The sequence below is a fragment of the Aspergillus lucknowensis genome (assembly GCF_044049455.1).
Source record: "Aspergillus lucknowensis strain CBS 449.75 chromosome Unknown BJX67scaffold_88, whole genome shotgun sequence".
In the NCBI taxonomy this organism is placed as follows: Eukaryota; Fungi; Ascomycota; class Eurotiomycetes; order Eurotiales; family Aspergillaceae; genus Aspergillus; species Aspergillus lucknowensis.
Window position 1 is genome coordinate 20,355 of NW_027263632.1, and position 13,366 is coordinate 33,720.

Below are 13,366 nucleotides of genomic sequence, written 5' to 3' on the forward strand. Positions count from 1 at the left end.
GCCCTCCATTTTGTTGTGTTGCCAGTCGTGATTCATGCGGTTTTTCTGGGCCTCTTCAGTCAAGGCTTTCCGCGATTTCTCCCCGTGCGACCTCCGGAGAGTCCATTTCCGTGCTTCCTGGGGAATCCGGGCAACTACAGTTCTTTACCAACACTCTCGCCCTTTCTTTTATCAAACGCAGACCGGCGACTCAACAGACATGGCGACGAAGGAGGGGAAGTCAAATAAGCTGAGCTTCCAGCTCAAGACGCCTAAGGGAACGAGGGACTGTAAGTCGCCGTGGAATTGGACACGAATGGACCGTACCTAACTATCTATCCGCTACCTAGGGATTGGAATTGACATGGTGCTACGGTACTTCCTCCGATCACGAATGTACTCGTATCGCGTGCCCCTCACTCACTAACACTTTCCATCCAAGTGAATCGATCTTCAGCGCCATCACCGAAGTCTTCAAGCGTCACGGCGGCACGCAGCTCGACACTCCGGTATTCGAACTAAAGGAGATCCTGGCGGGCAAATACGGCGAGGACTCGCGTCTTATCTACGACCTCGCCGACCAAGGCGGAGAGGACTGCGCCCTTCGATATGACCTGACGGTGCCGCTTGCGCGGTGGTTGGCCATGAACTCGTCAGTGCAGCACATTAAACGGTATCAGATTGCCAAGGTGTACCGACGAGATCAGCCGGTAAGCATCCTTGTCTTGTCTTCCGGTATGACTAGGTTGTCTTGACGAGGCTAATAAAAGATAGGCCGTTGCAAAGGGGCGGATGCGAGAGTTCTACCAGTGTGATTTTGATATTGCCGGTTCTTACGATGCTATGATTCCTGATGCGGAGGTTCTGCGGATAATTGTGGAGGTGTTCGAGGCGCTGGACATGCGCGATTATATTACGATTAAACTTAATCACCGAAAGATCTTGGATGGATTATTCACGGCGTGCGGTGTTCCCGAAGATCAAATCCGGTCAATAAGTTCTGCGGTAGACAAGCTCGATAAGGTATGTCTAGTTGCCCTGTGGTAAGAACTCCGCTGATGTGTTTAGCTACCCTGGGATCAAGTCAAGTTAGAGATGGAGGAGAAAGGCTTAAAATCCGAGGTCGCCGATAAAGTCGGAGAATACGTGAGGCGTAACGGAGGCCGTGAAATTTTGGACTTCATCAAAGCGGACGGACTACTCTGCGCGAATGAACACATTAAGAAGGGCATTGAGGATATGGAACTTCTGTTCGGATATCTCGAGGCCTTCGAGGTATTCGATAAGGTTTCCTTTGATCTCTCCCTTGCCCGTGGCTTGGACTACTATACTGGCCTGATCTACGAAGTCGTGACACCTCTTTCAACCCCCGAAGGATTCGCCAATGCTCAGAAGAAAACCAAGTCGAAAAGTAAATCCGACGACCCTAACGTTGGAGTAGGTAGTATCGCTGCCGGTGGGCGCTACGACGACTTGGTCAACATGTTCAGCAAGAAGCGTCAGATCCCATGTGTCGGTGTCTCATTCGGCGTGGACCGAATCTTCACAATAATGAAGCAACGGCTTGAGAAGGAGGCCGAAGAAGGTAACGCTACCGTTCGCTCAAGTGAAGTCGATGTCTTTGTTATGGCTTTTGGTGGGAAAGGATTCAATGGCTTGCTCATCGAGCGCATGTCTGTTGCCAATCAGCTATGGAAGGCAGGCATCAAGAGTGAGTTTGCTCCCTCGGTCAAGCCGAAACTACCACAACAATTCAAGCTGGCTGAAGCCGGCGGTGTTCCCTTGGCTGTGATTCTCGGGGAGGACGAGTTAGCAGCGGGTAAGGTGAAGATTAAGGAGCTCGGGCTACCAGAGGGCCACCCCGAAAAGGAAGGCTACCTTATTTCAAGGGATGACCTCGTCGAAGAGATCAAGAAAAAGCTGAGCAAACCAGCCTTACCCATTCGTTAAGCCGAACGGGTCTCCTTACGTCGGCAGACCGATGCTAAGGCGCCGGCTAAGGTACTCCGACGGCAGGCAGGCAGGGAGGGGAGGAACACAGGGCAGCTGGCTATCCTGATAGGGCAAAAGAAATAGACTAGATATCCGATCGTCATGAGACATATTCCAAGGTTTCCCACCATCATTTCCATTCCCATCGATATCCACTGTTTTGCTCTGCTCGACCTGGCTCACGTGCTCTGACGTCATGGAGTTCCCCTTCGGCAGCAGGCGAACCAAACCCACGTCGACTCTCGACCCATGAATCACCCCCGTCGCGTCCATGAACGATGACGTCTCGAACCTGGTTCGATCCCGGCCCTCACTGACGTCGAGAACGCGTTGCTCCCCTCCATCCCCGCGCGCCATGGAGCTATATAACGGTCTCCCGTGTACCAAGCCCTTGGCTTTCAGAAAGTGGCAATATACACACATACACGCCCACCAGGTACTGCAATCACAATCGACGCATAGAAATCAATCTTTCTTGATCACCAATTGCTTCACCCATTGAACACTTGGTACTACTCCTGCCTACACCTACCCTTACAACGACAATGGAGACTATAACCCACGCTGTGCAGAACGCATCTCATGCGTTTTGGGACGAGGTTGACTCGCTCCGGCACACCGCCGGTGAGCAGCGTCAAGGAACTCATGCCGCTCAACATGGCGAGGAGCCGATCTCTGGTGTGCAGGGCAAGGGCACCGCTACCGATCCTTATGACTCGGGGAATAAGGAGGGTAAGCCTCTATCTACAGAGCGTTCTATGTCTTGGAGTACAGTTACGGTCTGAATGGCGGCATTGAAACTAAATTTGTTGCCCCCAATCTAGAGCAACCTTCTGCTGAAGAACCTCTCTCCGGCGTCCAGGGTACAGGAACCGCGCTGGACCCGTACGATGCGGGCAACAGAGACGGTACGTACCTAAGCCCTAGAACCATGGCCATAACCCTAGGATATGCAAGTAACGTCTCACCAGAACAAGCTGGCGCTCCGAAGTCGAAAGCCAACACAGCTGTCGGCTCAGAGCCCGTCTCCTCCATCACTCCTACCCTCATCCAGTCCCACGGCACCATAGGCACATCACAAAGCATAAAGGAGCCCCAGAATGAGGGAACTGCATTGGCAACCGCTGCCGTCGGTTCCACCAGCCCGGGAAACGCACGCTCTGAACCCGTACAAAGCGAGCAGTGGCCCAAATCTGTCCCTTCCAATGCCGCTGTTGCGGGTGGAACCTCCGCGAAAGACACATCTATTGGCACCGTTGGTAACGCGCCTACCAGCCAGTCCGCAGCGGATATCGGTACCACTGAACAGAGAAACAAGCAGGGCGACTCTGGCGCTACCGGCGGCGCTAGTTCCACCCCTCGCAAGCAACAGGTCAGTGAGGAGGCGCTCAGAGGACCCAAGGTTCCTCCGCCACGGGATACCTGGGCTGAAGAGGAGGAGGAGGATGAGCGTCGCTTGAAGCAGCAGGAGGGGCAAGCGACGGGCCAGCCGAAGACCATGAAACCTGGTTAGATCTCGATCTCGTAATATCTTCCGACATTTGAGGATCATGCTGACGGATACTCACGGAGAAGGCGAATCCGGTAATAATGGCCACCACGGCAAAGAATCCAAGGGTGCCAAGGGTACCAAGCAGGCCGATGAACATCACCACAAGACGATGAAGGAGAGACTGCATAACATTGTCAAACCTGGACATCACTAAAAAAGATTTCCCTTGACCTCTCCTTTCCTTCCTCTCTCTGTGTGTTCCTTACTTGGTTCGAACTTTGTACCTGTACAAACCAAGAATGATACCGCGCTGATATCAGGGCATGTTGTACCTTTTTTCTTGTTTCCTGGCTTCAATTCTTCAGATTGAGTCTTTCTATGCTATGTATTATCCTGAGTAGTGAATGAACCTTGAATCAACTGATCTCTCCAGAATCCCCACCATCATGCCCTCCCTCCTCATCTGCTGGAACATACCAGGCCAGTTCCAACCAGATCCCCACACACCGAAGTCTATATATACAAGTAACCGCATCTCCCCCATCCAAACACTCACCCAGCAGACAAAGCAAGAAAACCACTCTACTCAAACAACAACCTCAACTCCGCAATCCTCTCCCTCCTCTTCTCCTCCTCCCCCCCATCCCCACCCATAAGCCCCAACGACCCCGCAATCCCCATCTTCCGCTCCTGAACCCGCAACATCCGTCCCTCAATCGAGTCCTTCACGATGAACCGCGTGACGCTCACGTCCCGCGTTTGGCCCATCCGGTGCACGCGGTCGATGGCCTGCGCTTCGATCGCGAAGGACCACCAGGGATCCATCATGAAAACGTTGCTGGCGGCTGTGAGGTTTAGGCCGACGCCGCCGGCGCGCAGGGAGATGAGGAGGACGGTTGGGGTTGTGGTTGTCGGTTGTTGTTTGGGTTTTGAGGTTGAGGTTGAGGTTGAGGCTGAGGCTGGGGATGGGGTTGCGATGGGGGTGGATGGTTTGGGAGTAAGCGAGACAGGTGTCGTTCCCTTGGTGAGAGTGGGCGTTACTTCGGCTTCGGCTTCGTCGAGTTCTTCCTGTGTGAAGGTCTCTATTTTATTGAACTGGGAGAGGACTTCCGCGCGCGCCTTCTGGGGCATTGTCCCGTCGAGGCGGACGTGGTTTATGCCGGCTTTGGTTAACTGTGGGGAGATGAGGTCGAGGAAGGAGGTGAATTGGGAGAAGACGACGGATTTTGTGCCCGCTGGGATACGCGAGAGGTGTCTGAGGAGGGCGTGGATCTTGGCGGATGTATGCGCGGACGGGGAGAGGGGGTTTATGCGGCGGAGCGAGATTCGAGGGGGTGGTTGAGAGTTGCTATATAGGTCGCCTGCGGCGGGTGTATTTGATGATGATGGCGCCTCTTGTTCGACAGGTGTTGAGCTGGAAGGGGTACTGTTGTGGCGGATGACTTCGAAGATATCCTGTGCGCTTAATGGGGAGCGGCAGGAGAAGCAGCGCGGCTGCACGTTCTTATCCGTTTGATGGCGGATGTAGTCCTCGAGGCACTTTTTGCAAGCGCTGTGCCAGCAGCTTGTAACGGCTGGGTCGATCATGGGTTCCTCCGAGCAGATGGGACACTCGCCACTGGATTCAGTCTGGATTTGGCGGAGAGCGTGCGCTGTGAACTTCATGAGCGGGTCTTGGGCACCGGTTTCGCCGGAGTTGGGGTTTTCGGTTGTATCTGTGAAGCGGTCTATTAGATCCTGTAGGTCCATGTCGTCTTTCAGATCGTTGTTTAGGTCTGCTGCGGCGGCGGCATCTTCCTCGTCTGCAACGATGGTCTTGTTGCGCGTGAGGATAGGGTGGCAGCATGTCTGGCGTAGGCGGAGGAGCTGTGCGAAGATAGTCGAGTAGGACTTAAGAAGTGTCCCGGCTTCGACGTTTGTGTTGAATGTTTGCTTTGCCCGGGTGAAGATGTGATTGTAGATTTCTCGTTCTTGGTCCGAGAGCTCGACTTCTGCGATATCTACCGTCCTTTGGGGTAATGGTACCAATGGCTCCCCCTCGGGGGTCTTCATCGTCTTTGTACGTCGGAGGACGAGTGGTTCAAGAACTGTCTGCACAACACTGAGGGCGCGGACAAAGTCCTTCGATTCGAACGGCGTTGTGATGAACGTCTTCCAGAAAGAGAAGTTATTCCACGGCTCGACCTTGAGGAACCTCACCAAGCTGAACAGATCTTCTAATCGGTTGACAATTGGTGTACCCGTGAGAACCCATCGATGCGTCGCCTTCAGCTCGTAGCAAGCTCTGGCTGTCTTTGACCGGCGGTTCTTGATAATGTGGGCTTCGTCAAGGATGACTCGGAAGAAGTCCACGGAAAACAAGTTCCCTGGCGTCCAGGACGCCGACGCGGTTATTGAGAGTTGTTGCCGATGCTCTGCGAGAACAACTCCGTAGCTTGTTACTATCACATTGGGAGCTGTGGCATTGCCAGTAGAGCACAGCTCCCTCAGGTTCACGGACTTTTCGTTCCCGTAATACATCAAGACCTTCATTGAGCCGGGGAGGGAGGCTTTCAGAGCCTCACTCTCCCACTGTGCAAGTAGAGACGTTGGCGCAACGACGAGGGTGGTATATGGCGCCGGTACAACGCCAGAGCCAGGCAGTCTCGTGAGATTACCAGCAGCGGTACCGTTTAGATCTTGGCCCGGGGGCACGTTTCTATGTGAATGGACCAAGCTGAGCATTTCAATCGTCTTTCCCAGCCCCATCTCGTCGGCTAAGATGCCACCCAGACAATGTTGTTCTTGCGCGGGAAAGTCCAGGCTAAGCTCCCCAGAATAGGGGTTGACATAAAAGTGTTCCACCCCCTCAACAGCCGGCAGCTCCTTGTCATCGACGTCCTTCAGCGGCCAGTTGTACTCCTCCCACAGAGGGTGCATTGAGACCTCCCTCCCGGATTCGTTGTCCTTCTCCTTTGCGAGCATCCAATGGAGCGCCTGCTTCTGGTACTTGCGAAGTTCCAAGGCGAAAGACGATGGAGGCTGGGCCTCTGGCATATTGAAATCGAAGGACTGAGCTTTCTTGTAAAGTGCGTCAAGCTGATCCTCCTCGAGCTCCGCAGGCTCTTCTTCCTCGGAATCGTTCCCAGTTACAGCCTTGTTCTTTCTGGCCTCTTGTTCGGCCATTTCCGCTGCCCGGAGTAGGCCCTCTTTCTTCTGTTTTTTCGTTGCGTCGTCCAACGATGAAGGCTGGAGGCCAATCTCATCAAATAGCTTCACTAGAGCAACCTGGCGAAGACGCAGCTGCTTTTCCTCGGCATTCTCTTGATCTTCGAAGATAGTAGTTGCTCGATTATCATCTACGGATACAGACAGTATCCTAGGCTGAAACGCCTCTATACGCAGATAGCACCAGAGCTGAAGATAAATCGTATCATTCACACGGAGCCGGTCGGGGGCAAAGACGCAGACGCCCCTGAACTCGCAAACGTTCTGATCGATCAGTGTGGATACCCACTCGGCCGACTCTCGAGGCAGTCTCCCGATTTCCTGGCCATTACTATTGGTGAAACGTGTGAGGACGTCGCCTTTGTGGTTCACCTTCAGTTTCCCATTCCTGCCGCGGGTTGATAAGGGCTGGGATCTTGCACGCTCGATGTTGACACTGTCACCGTGTTTCACCAAGCCAATCCCGCTTCTCGTCGCCCATGCGCTGACGCCGAACGCGCCTACGTATCTTCGTGGAGGTTGAGACTTGGAAGCAGGAACCGCGAGGCCAACCCGCTTAGCTGGCTCTGTCTTCGGTACAGCTGCGTGTTCCGAGATGCCATTCGATGGGGTCGATAGGGTGGTGACTCGCTCGCGGGACGTCAACGTCGTTTGGCATGTCCCGGTCCCCGCTGATGTCTTCCACGATCCATCGTAGTAAATATTCAACGCTCGTTCCAGATCCCCACCGGAAGCATCCCGTATCTTCAGCAGGATATCTAGAGAAAGTTCTTCGCCGGTTATACTCACGAGGGTCGCCGTGTCAAACCCATGTAATCGATCTTGGTCTTGTTGGAGCGGCCGGCTCTTGTGGGAGGAAAACCTGTTATCGCTCTCCCATTCTGGCCGTTGTGGCTCTGAGAACGATACCCGACGCCCATCTACACCGTTTTCTACCTCGACACGCGAAGAAGTCGGTATGGACGCGTCGAGACTCGAGGTCGGGATTGGAGAATCTGTAGCAGGTGGGACGGCATCACTCGGGTCATCGACGAAGAAGCGGCGTTTCTTGAACGGTCTATCGTTAGAGGCATCGAAGTCCATGATTCACGGGGGAAATGTCTCGAGATAGAAGGGGGAAGAGGGAAAGCGAGATGAAGCGGTGGAGGAGCAGATCTCGGGAGACGCGCCGGCGCCAAAAAGACGCGAAAAACGACTTGCCGACGTCATTTGGGACTCCGGCGAAAAAGCCGAAAAAACTCAACTCAGTCTCACAGTATCGACGAGCGTGATGCCGTTAATAAAAGAGACGATGCGGTCATGCCGCTCAAATCGACACATTCGCCATGTCTTTCTCAAGCGAACCCTCTCCTCCTCAGCCCCCATCACCGGCGCCTCAGAAGGAGAGGTCCAATCCGCACACAAATACTGCCTTGATCTCCTGGCGTACGCTCCTGACCATCTCAATTCTACTCGATTCGATCATACTAACTTCTGTATCCCGTAGAAAATACGACCGCCCCTCCTACACCCTAAGCACCTTCATCCCCCCGAAAACCCGCCCAACCTACATCGCCCTGCGCGCCCTAAACTCCACCCTATCCCTCATCCCCGACACAACATCCAGCCATACAATCGGCCTCATGCGCCTGCAATTCTGGCGTGATGCAATCTCCAAGACCCTCGCGGGGACCCCACCCAAGGAACCCATCGCCATCCTCCTCGCCCACGCAATCGCAGATCTCGACCGCCGGAGTAACGGGTCCGCGCGACTGAGCAGGAACTGGCTGAACCGGATGATCAGTGCGCGCGAGCAGACCCTCACAAATGATCCGTACCCGAACATTGAGACTCTCGAGAGCTACGCAGAGAGTACGTATAGCACGTTGCTGTACTTGACGCTGTCGGCGCTGCCGATGGCGTCTGTTACCGCGGACCATGTCGCCTCGCATGTTGGGAAGGCGGCGGGGATTGCTGCTGTGTTGCGGGGGTTGCCAATTGTGGCGTTTCCGCAGCAGGCGAGGCAGGCTCCTCCCGCGGGTGCTGGAGGCTCTGGGACGGGGACGCAGGTCGGAGGGTCGAGGCAGGGAGCTGTCATGTTGCCGTTGGACGTTATGGCTCAGGCCGGGGTGAGGGAGGAGGAGGTCTTTAGGAAGGGCGCAGAGGCGGCGGGGCTACGTGATGCGGTGTTTACCGTTGCGACGAGGGCGAGCGATCATTTAATTACTGTGCAGCAGATGCTCAATAATCTTCGTGCGGGACGAGACGTAGGTCATGATTTCGAGCATGAGGGGGAGGACGGGCATAAGTATGCTACGGCAGAGGGGAGCGTGCATGAGTCGCCGCTGGAGGAGGTCAATCGGGCCTTTGGGGTTTTCATGCCAGCCGTGGGGACGCGGTTGTGGCTGGACCGGCTGGAGAGTGTGGATTTCGATATCTTCAGGCCTGAATTGCTACGATCGGACTGGAAGCTCCCATGGAAGGCTTATATGGCTTTTAGACGGAAGGCTTTCTGAATGATATAGTCAGATGAAGATAGAATGTACAATATAGACATAGGCTGTATACTACAAGTCATGAGCACTCTATCCATGCCAGTCGTCAAATCTTTATCATCTTGCAGAAAAACTCGCGCCCCTAAGGACGACGCTTAGTCTTGCTTAGTCCATTTTCGTCTTCTTTCTCGTCTCGAACTATGGATGAGATATCGCTGGGCTTTTAGGGCGAAATAACGCTGGATTTTATCACGCCTAGACGGACTGATTAGCATGACTTAGCAAAGTAGAGCGGGACTCCCACATCAGAATAGCTATCGTTGCCAAAACGAAGGGCGGCGCAATCATCCAAAAGTACCTGTTCAGCTTAGCAACAGGTTATGAGCTTCATACTTAGGCTGCACTTACGCATCACTATGCTCATTGACACCCGTGAACCTGGTAAAGTTCATGCCAAAATAGCCCTATCAAGGCGTAAGACGGAATATCTACTTGAGCGAGAGCGGAGGCCAACCGTTAGGAATGTAAGGGGCAGATACAAGCAGGTCACAACTGTTAACTGCTTCATACTTTCATTTTGGTATGCACCTGCTGTACGTTAGTAATAATCAATCAATCGAAACGGGTTGAGCACCTACCAATTGTATTGAAAATCAAGTCAATCATGTTGTCAGCGGCCCGCCTCATTTGGTCGTACCCCTCGATGATGGTAAGACAGTGGTCAAGCGCATCGCCCAAGTACGTGTGGCACATTGGACTTATTGATACGCTTGTTCCACCCACGCTCATCAGATTCGGTGTTGTCACTCCAATGTGTGGCACCGCGGAGGAAGAGGGTGTGGCAAATCCCGTAGCTTTCAGGCCAGCCAGGCCAGGAGTGCTGACAGGCTCAGAACGATGGTCACGAAGGGCGTTTATAATTGTTGCGATCGGTTGCATGACGCCGCGGAGGATTGCAATCTCAGAAGTCAGTATATACAGGCTCTTGGACTGGTCGATTTCTGGGCTTGTTAGCACGTCGAGCTCCAAATCGCCAATTGCGTCTTGATAGGCCGTTGTCACTGGAATCGCCAGATCAATAATGGCATCCAGGATAGCCTGTAAAAGCATGCTCGCATCGCACGACTGACGCAGAATCGTCTCTGGTTGGCCAAGACGCCTTGCAATCGGAACCTCAATGTCCTCCGCACTTGCCTCGAAGAAGGACGTCACGGTATTATCAGCGTGAAGGAAGATTGAGACTTGTTCAAGGGTGACGGCAAGCCCCTTGGCTGCTAGAACGGCATGCTGCTCCAAGAACGTGATCCGATCCTCATTCGGTCCACCCCGATATCGCTGAATACTGCGTGCAGTGCTAACGACATCCGCGAACCTATCAAATCCAGGCGCCTTTGAGGAGCCATCCACACCAGGCCGAGCTTTTGCACCGTCGGTATTCCTATTTGTGGTCTCATCTTTCAGGGTTTTTCGCCGAAAGACGTCCTTCAGTGCAGCTAGGATAATGCTTTGCTTGGTCGGTTTCTTTATGGATACAGATCTGGTGCTCGTCGATGAATCTGTTCTCTCTGGACCCCATGAAAAATTGTCGTCCATATCTTCCGCGTCTGAGTCGCTGTCCTCTTGTCTCAAATTGATTAATTTCTGCAGCGTAAGGACCATATAAGCATGATCCGAGTACCAATCCACCTTGGTACGGTTGGTCGCGTTAATCAAATCTTCAATAGCAAGTCTATGTAGTCCCTTTTCGTTACCCAGGACCCGAATGACGTCCCAGCTAAGACCATTGACGTTAATCCACCTGCATTGCACCCACGGCTCCCGTTCCCTGGCCAAGAACTGCTCTAGGGTATCATTGTCGAGGGCATACTGCCGCATCTCGTTTTGAGAAAAGTCGATTACAGTGATTTCACATCGCCGATGCAGGTTCGTGGATATAGAGGTCATCCACTCCGCATTGTAAGCTGGGAGGGGCCTATTCGGGTCAATGCCAGGTTCCGTCCCAGGCTGCCAGTTCGGGTCATGAGTGATAGTGTCTGGACGGTATGAACGAGCGGTGTTTGCCCGGCGCGTACGGTACCTGACCGTATCTTGCGAGTTCGCCCGTGCGGGAATGGTCACCGTCTCCGGCGATGTAGGTTCCCAAGTACTGGGAGATGTTGCCTGGTGGCGGGGTGAGCGTGGATGGGCCTCAATATCTGGCACCGCTTGAGACAGTGGGGATGGTGAATCCCCAAATGTTGCATGATCATAAGACCGCACGGAATCCATATTGCCCTGTTCGAGCCGTTGAGGCAGGTTCTATCTCTGGGGCATCGAAGCTGGAACACCCAAAAGAAGCCCGAAAAGGGAGCGATATAGCGAAGTCAAGTAACCCCTCGCAATGGCCGCTATCAACTTAGGATCTTCCGGTCCTAAGAAAGCGCTCATTCAGTCCGCAATGCTGCACCGTTGGGATGAATGACGTCTGCGATGACCCACCTCCACGGGAAAGCGATAAAGTGGCCAGCGATCCGGCGAGGAGGCTTGCACAAGGCCCCTAGCAGAGGCTAAATCCCCATGGAGGTGATTCCGGTAGGGAGGGACCTTTCTGAGGGTAGTTCTCGTTGGAGAATGATGATGCACATGTTTTGGCCCCGTTGGAGCTGGGGATTTCGATGCTTGGATCAGTCTTGGCGCTTTTGACAGGGTCCAGCCGCTCCTGCCCAATCGGGATGCCGGTTCTGGCTTTCCAAGATTTGTCCTGGTAAGAATCTTAAAATTAATATACACTGCATGAACTGTATAAGGGTCCTCATAAAGTGAGTGAGTTCCTTGTGGACGATTGGGCATGATCTTTAGGGGTCATTAAGCTATGTACATGAAAACGAACTGACCAGGCTTCCCAAACTCGAAGAAGATATGAGAATAGTAGATTTAGCAGGGTTACTAGCCTGGAGGCCATGATCTTTGCTAACTAGGACAGTAGTATTGTAGACCGCGCAGGAAGTAAGGGGGTCAATTGCCTGGGTTTTGTCCATGTAGGGTTTGTAGGGTGAGAGAAGATGTATCAGTCCGAATACTGGCTGCTATTGCCATTCCAGAAAGTCGGACTTCAAACCCCCAGCCAGTATTGGCCTCTTATGCTGGGAATTTAGTGATACCCAAGTTACTTGGCCCACAAGACATGACATACACATTGTCTCGCTCGCCGAGTCGTGTGAAATAGGCTGTTGCGATTACTTCCGCCGATCGGAGAGTGTGGTTCGGAGGGAGATGAGTTGAACGGACGAAAGACGTCCTACTATGCCGTCGTACTTGTCCTCTTCTTGGTGGTAAGCCGTATCTGTAAAGGAACAAGATTCCTTTTCGGTCCGGGTGAATCTAGCCGTGCAAGGGGTTTACGGCACACGGGACAAGAGCCTCGTGGAGTTTTCCCTGTATGGTCCGTCCGCTGCTCTTCACTATACTTAAGGTAATCGAGGATGCATTTGTGACAGAATAAATGGCCTTTCCGGCATCAGCACAATACTAGACTCGCATCCAATAAAAGAAAGTTTACGTACCACAAACCGTTGTAGTGGCATCCACAGGAGTCTCGATGCATATGGGGCATTTATATGCCGTCAGCCTTGAGCGTGCCCCACCGCTATCACTTTGCTGCTGAGCAGCAACAGCATCTTCTCGTTGCTTCGCGAGGACTTTGGCGATAGCGGAATGTCCGTCGACATCTGTGAGATCGATCGCTTCGATGGGCTCATCATCGTGCTCGGGGTGAGAGGCCGAGGAAGACACGGTTTGGTTGGTCAGTCGTCGGCGCTTCCGTGTCCCGGAAGGGCCGGCGTGGACATTGGATGTTCGACGACGAGGGGGGAGCGAGGATGATGGAATCTCAACGGCCGACATACGGCGTGAGGGAGGCGCCTGGTCCATGGCAAATGAGGCGAATCCGATCTCTCGGTCTCAAATCCTGTCTGAGTATGTTCTCCGCAGGGTGCGCACTGTTCGAGCAAGAGGCCGCGTCGAGGATTCTGAGACCGTCATGGAGGCCAGATGTTGGAAGAAGCTCCGTGTTTCAACTCATAAAGTGTCCGCCATTTCATTGTCTCCCCAGCCCATTTTCAGGGTCGCCCAATGATTCTGCCACTTTATCACCTGACGATAGCTCCAAAAACACCCCAACACAAGGCGGTGAACTGTTATCCGGGGTATTAATAATCCGGTTCCGACTGCTGGGGTTCCACGA

At 53.4% G+C, this 13,366-nt stretch overlaps 7 protein-coding genes across 7 annotated transcripts; 3 read left to right on the forward strand and 4 right to left on the reverse strand.

Annotated features, from left to right (window-relative positions):
• On the forward strand, window positions 1-2,241 carry BJX67DRAFT_329702 (histidine--tRNA ligase). Its single transcript, XM_071027483.1, has 5 exons — window positions 1-269; window positions 330-354; window positions 422-689; window positions 754-1,002; window positions 1,048-2,241. Exons 1-5 carry the CDS (start codon window positions 35-37, stop codon window positions 1,927-1,929), a joined length of 1,659 nt encoding a protein of 552 aa, XP_070880592.1. The 5' UTR covers window positions 1-34; the 3' UTR covers window positions 1,930-2,241.
• On the reverse strand, window positions 1,910-2,569 carry BJX67DRAFT_329356 (uncharacterized protein). Its single transcript, XM_071027479.1, has one exon. The coding sequence runs from the start codon at window positions 2,392-2,394 to the stop codon at window positions 1,945-1,947; it is 450 nt and encodes a 149-aa protein (XP_070880593.1). The 5' UTR covers window positions 2,395-2,569; the 3' UTR covers window positions 1,910-1,944.
• On the forward strand, window positions 2,224-3,861 carry BJX67DRAFT_329308 (uncharacterized protein). The gene is made up of 4 exons (XM_071027476.1): window positions 2,224-2,703; window positions 2,796-2,879; window positions 2,943-3,479; window positions 3,547-3,861. The coding sequence occupies exons 1-4, from the start codon at window positions 2,517-2,519 to the stop codon at window positions 3,675-3,677; spliced, it is 939 nt and encodes a 312-aa protein (XP_070880594.1). The 5' UTR covers window positions 2,224-2,516; the 3' UTR covers window positions 3,678-3,861.
• Window positions 3,759-7,846, reverse strand: BJX67DRAFT_329354 (SNF2 family N-terminal domain-containing protein). The gene has a single exon (XM_071027478.1). It carries the CDS (start codon window positions 7,751-7,753, stop codon window positions 4,046-4,048), a length of 3,708 nt encoding a protein of 1,235 aa, XP_070880595.1. The 5' UTR covers window positions 7,754-7,846; the 3' UTR covers window positions 3,759-4,045.
• Window positions 7,847-7,961: 115 nt separating this feature from the next.
• Window positions 7,962-9,165, forward strand: BJX67DRAFT_375880 (uncharacterized protein; the record flags this gene model as incomplete). Its single annotated transcript, XM_071031765.1, has 2 exons — window positions 7,962-8,095; window positions 8,157-9,165. The coding sequence occupies 2 exons, from the start codon at window positions 7,962-7,964 to the stop codon at window positions 9,163-9,165; spliced, it is 1,143 nt and encodes a 380-aa protein (XP_070880596.1).
• Window positions 9,166-9,413: 248 nt separating this feature from the next.
• BJX67DRAFT_329504 (putative CorA family metal ion transporter) lies at window positions 9,414-11,491 on the reverse strand. The gene is made up of 3 exons (XM_071027481.1): window positions 9,783-11,491; window positions 9,659-9,732; window positions 9,414-9,608 (listed from the first exon to the last, which is right to left on the reverse strand). Exons 1-3 carry the CDS (start codon window positions 11,410-11,412, stop codon window positions 9,549-9,551), a joined length of 1,764 nt encoding a protein of 587 aa, XP_070880597.1. The 5' UTR covers window positions 11,413-11,491; the 3' UTR covers window positions 9,414-9,548.
• A 1,187-nt stretch (window positions 11,492-12,678) lies between these two features.
• BJX67DRAFT_386391 (uncharacterized protein) lies at window positions 12,679-13,053 on the reverse strand (the record flags this gene model as incomplete). Its single annotated transcript, XM_071034056.1, has 1 exon — window positions 12,679-13,053. The coding sequence occupies one exon, from the start codon at window positions 13,051-13,053 to the stop codon at window positions 12,679-12,681; it is 375 nt and encodes a 124-aa protein (XP_070880598.1).
• Between the last annotated feature and the right edge of the window lie 313 nt (window positions 13,054-13,366).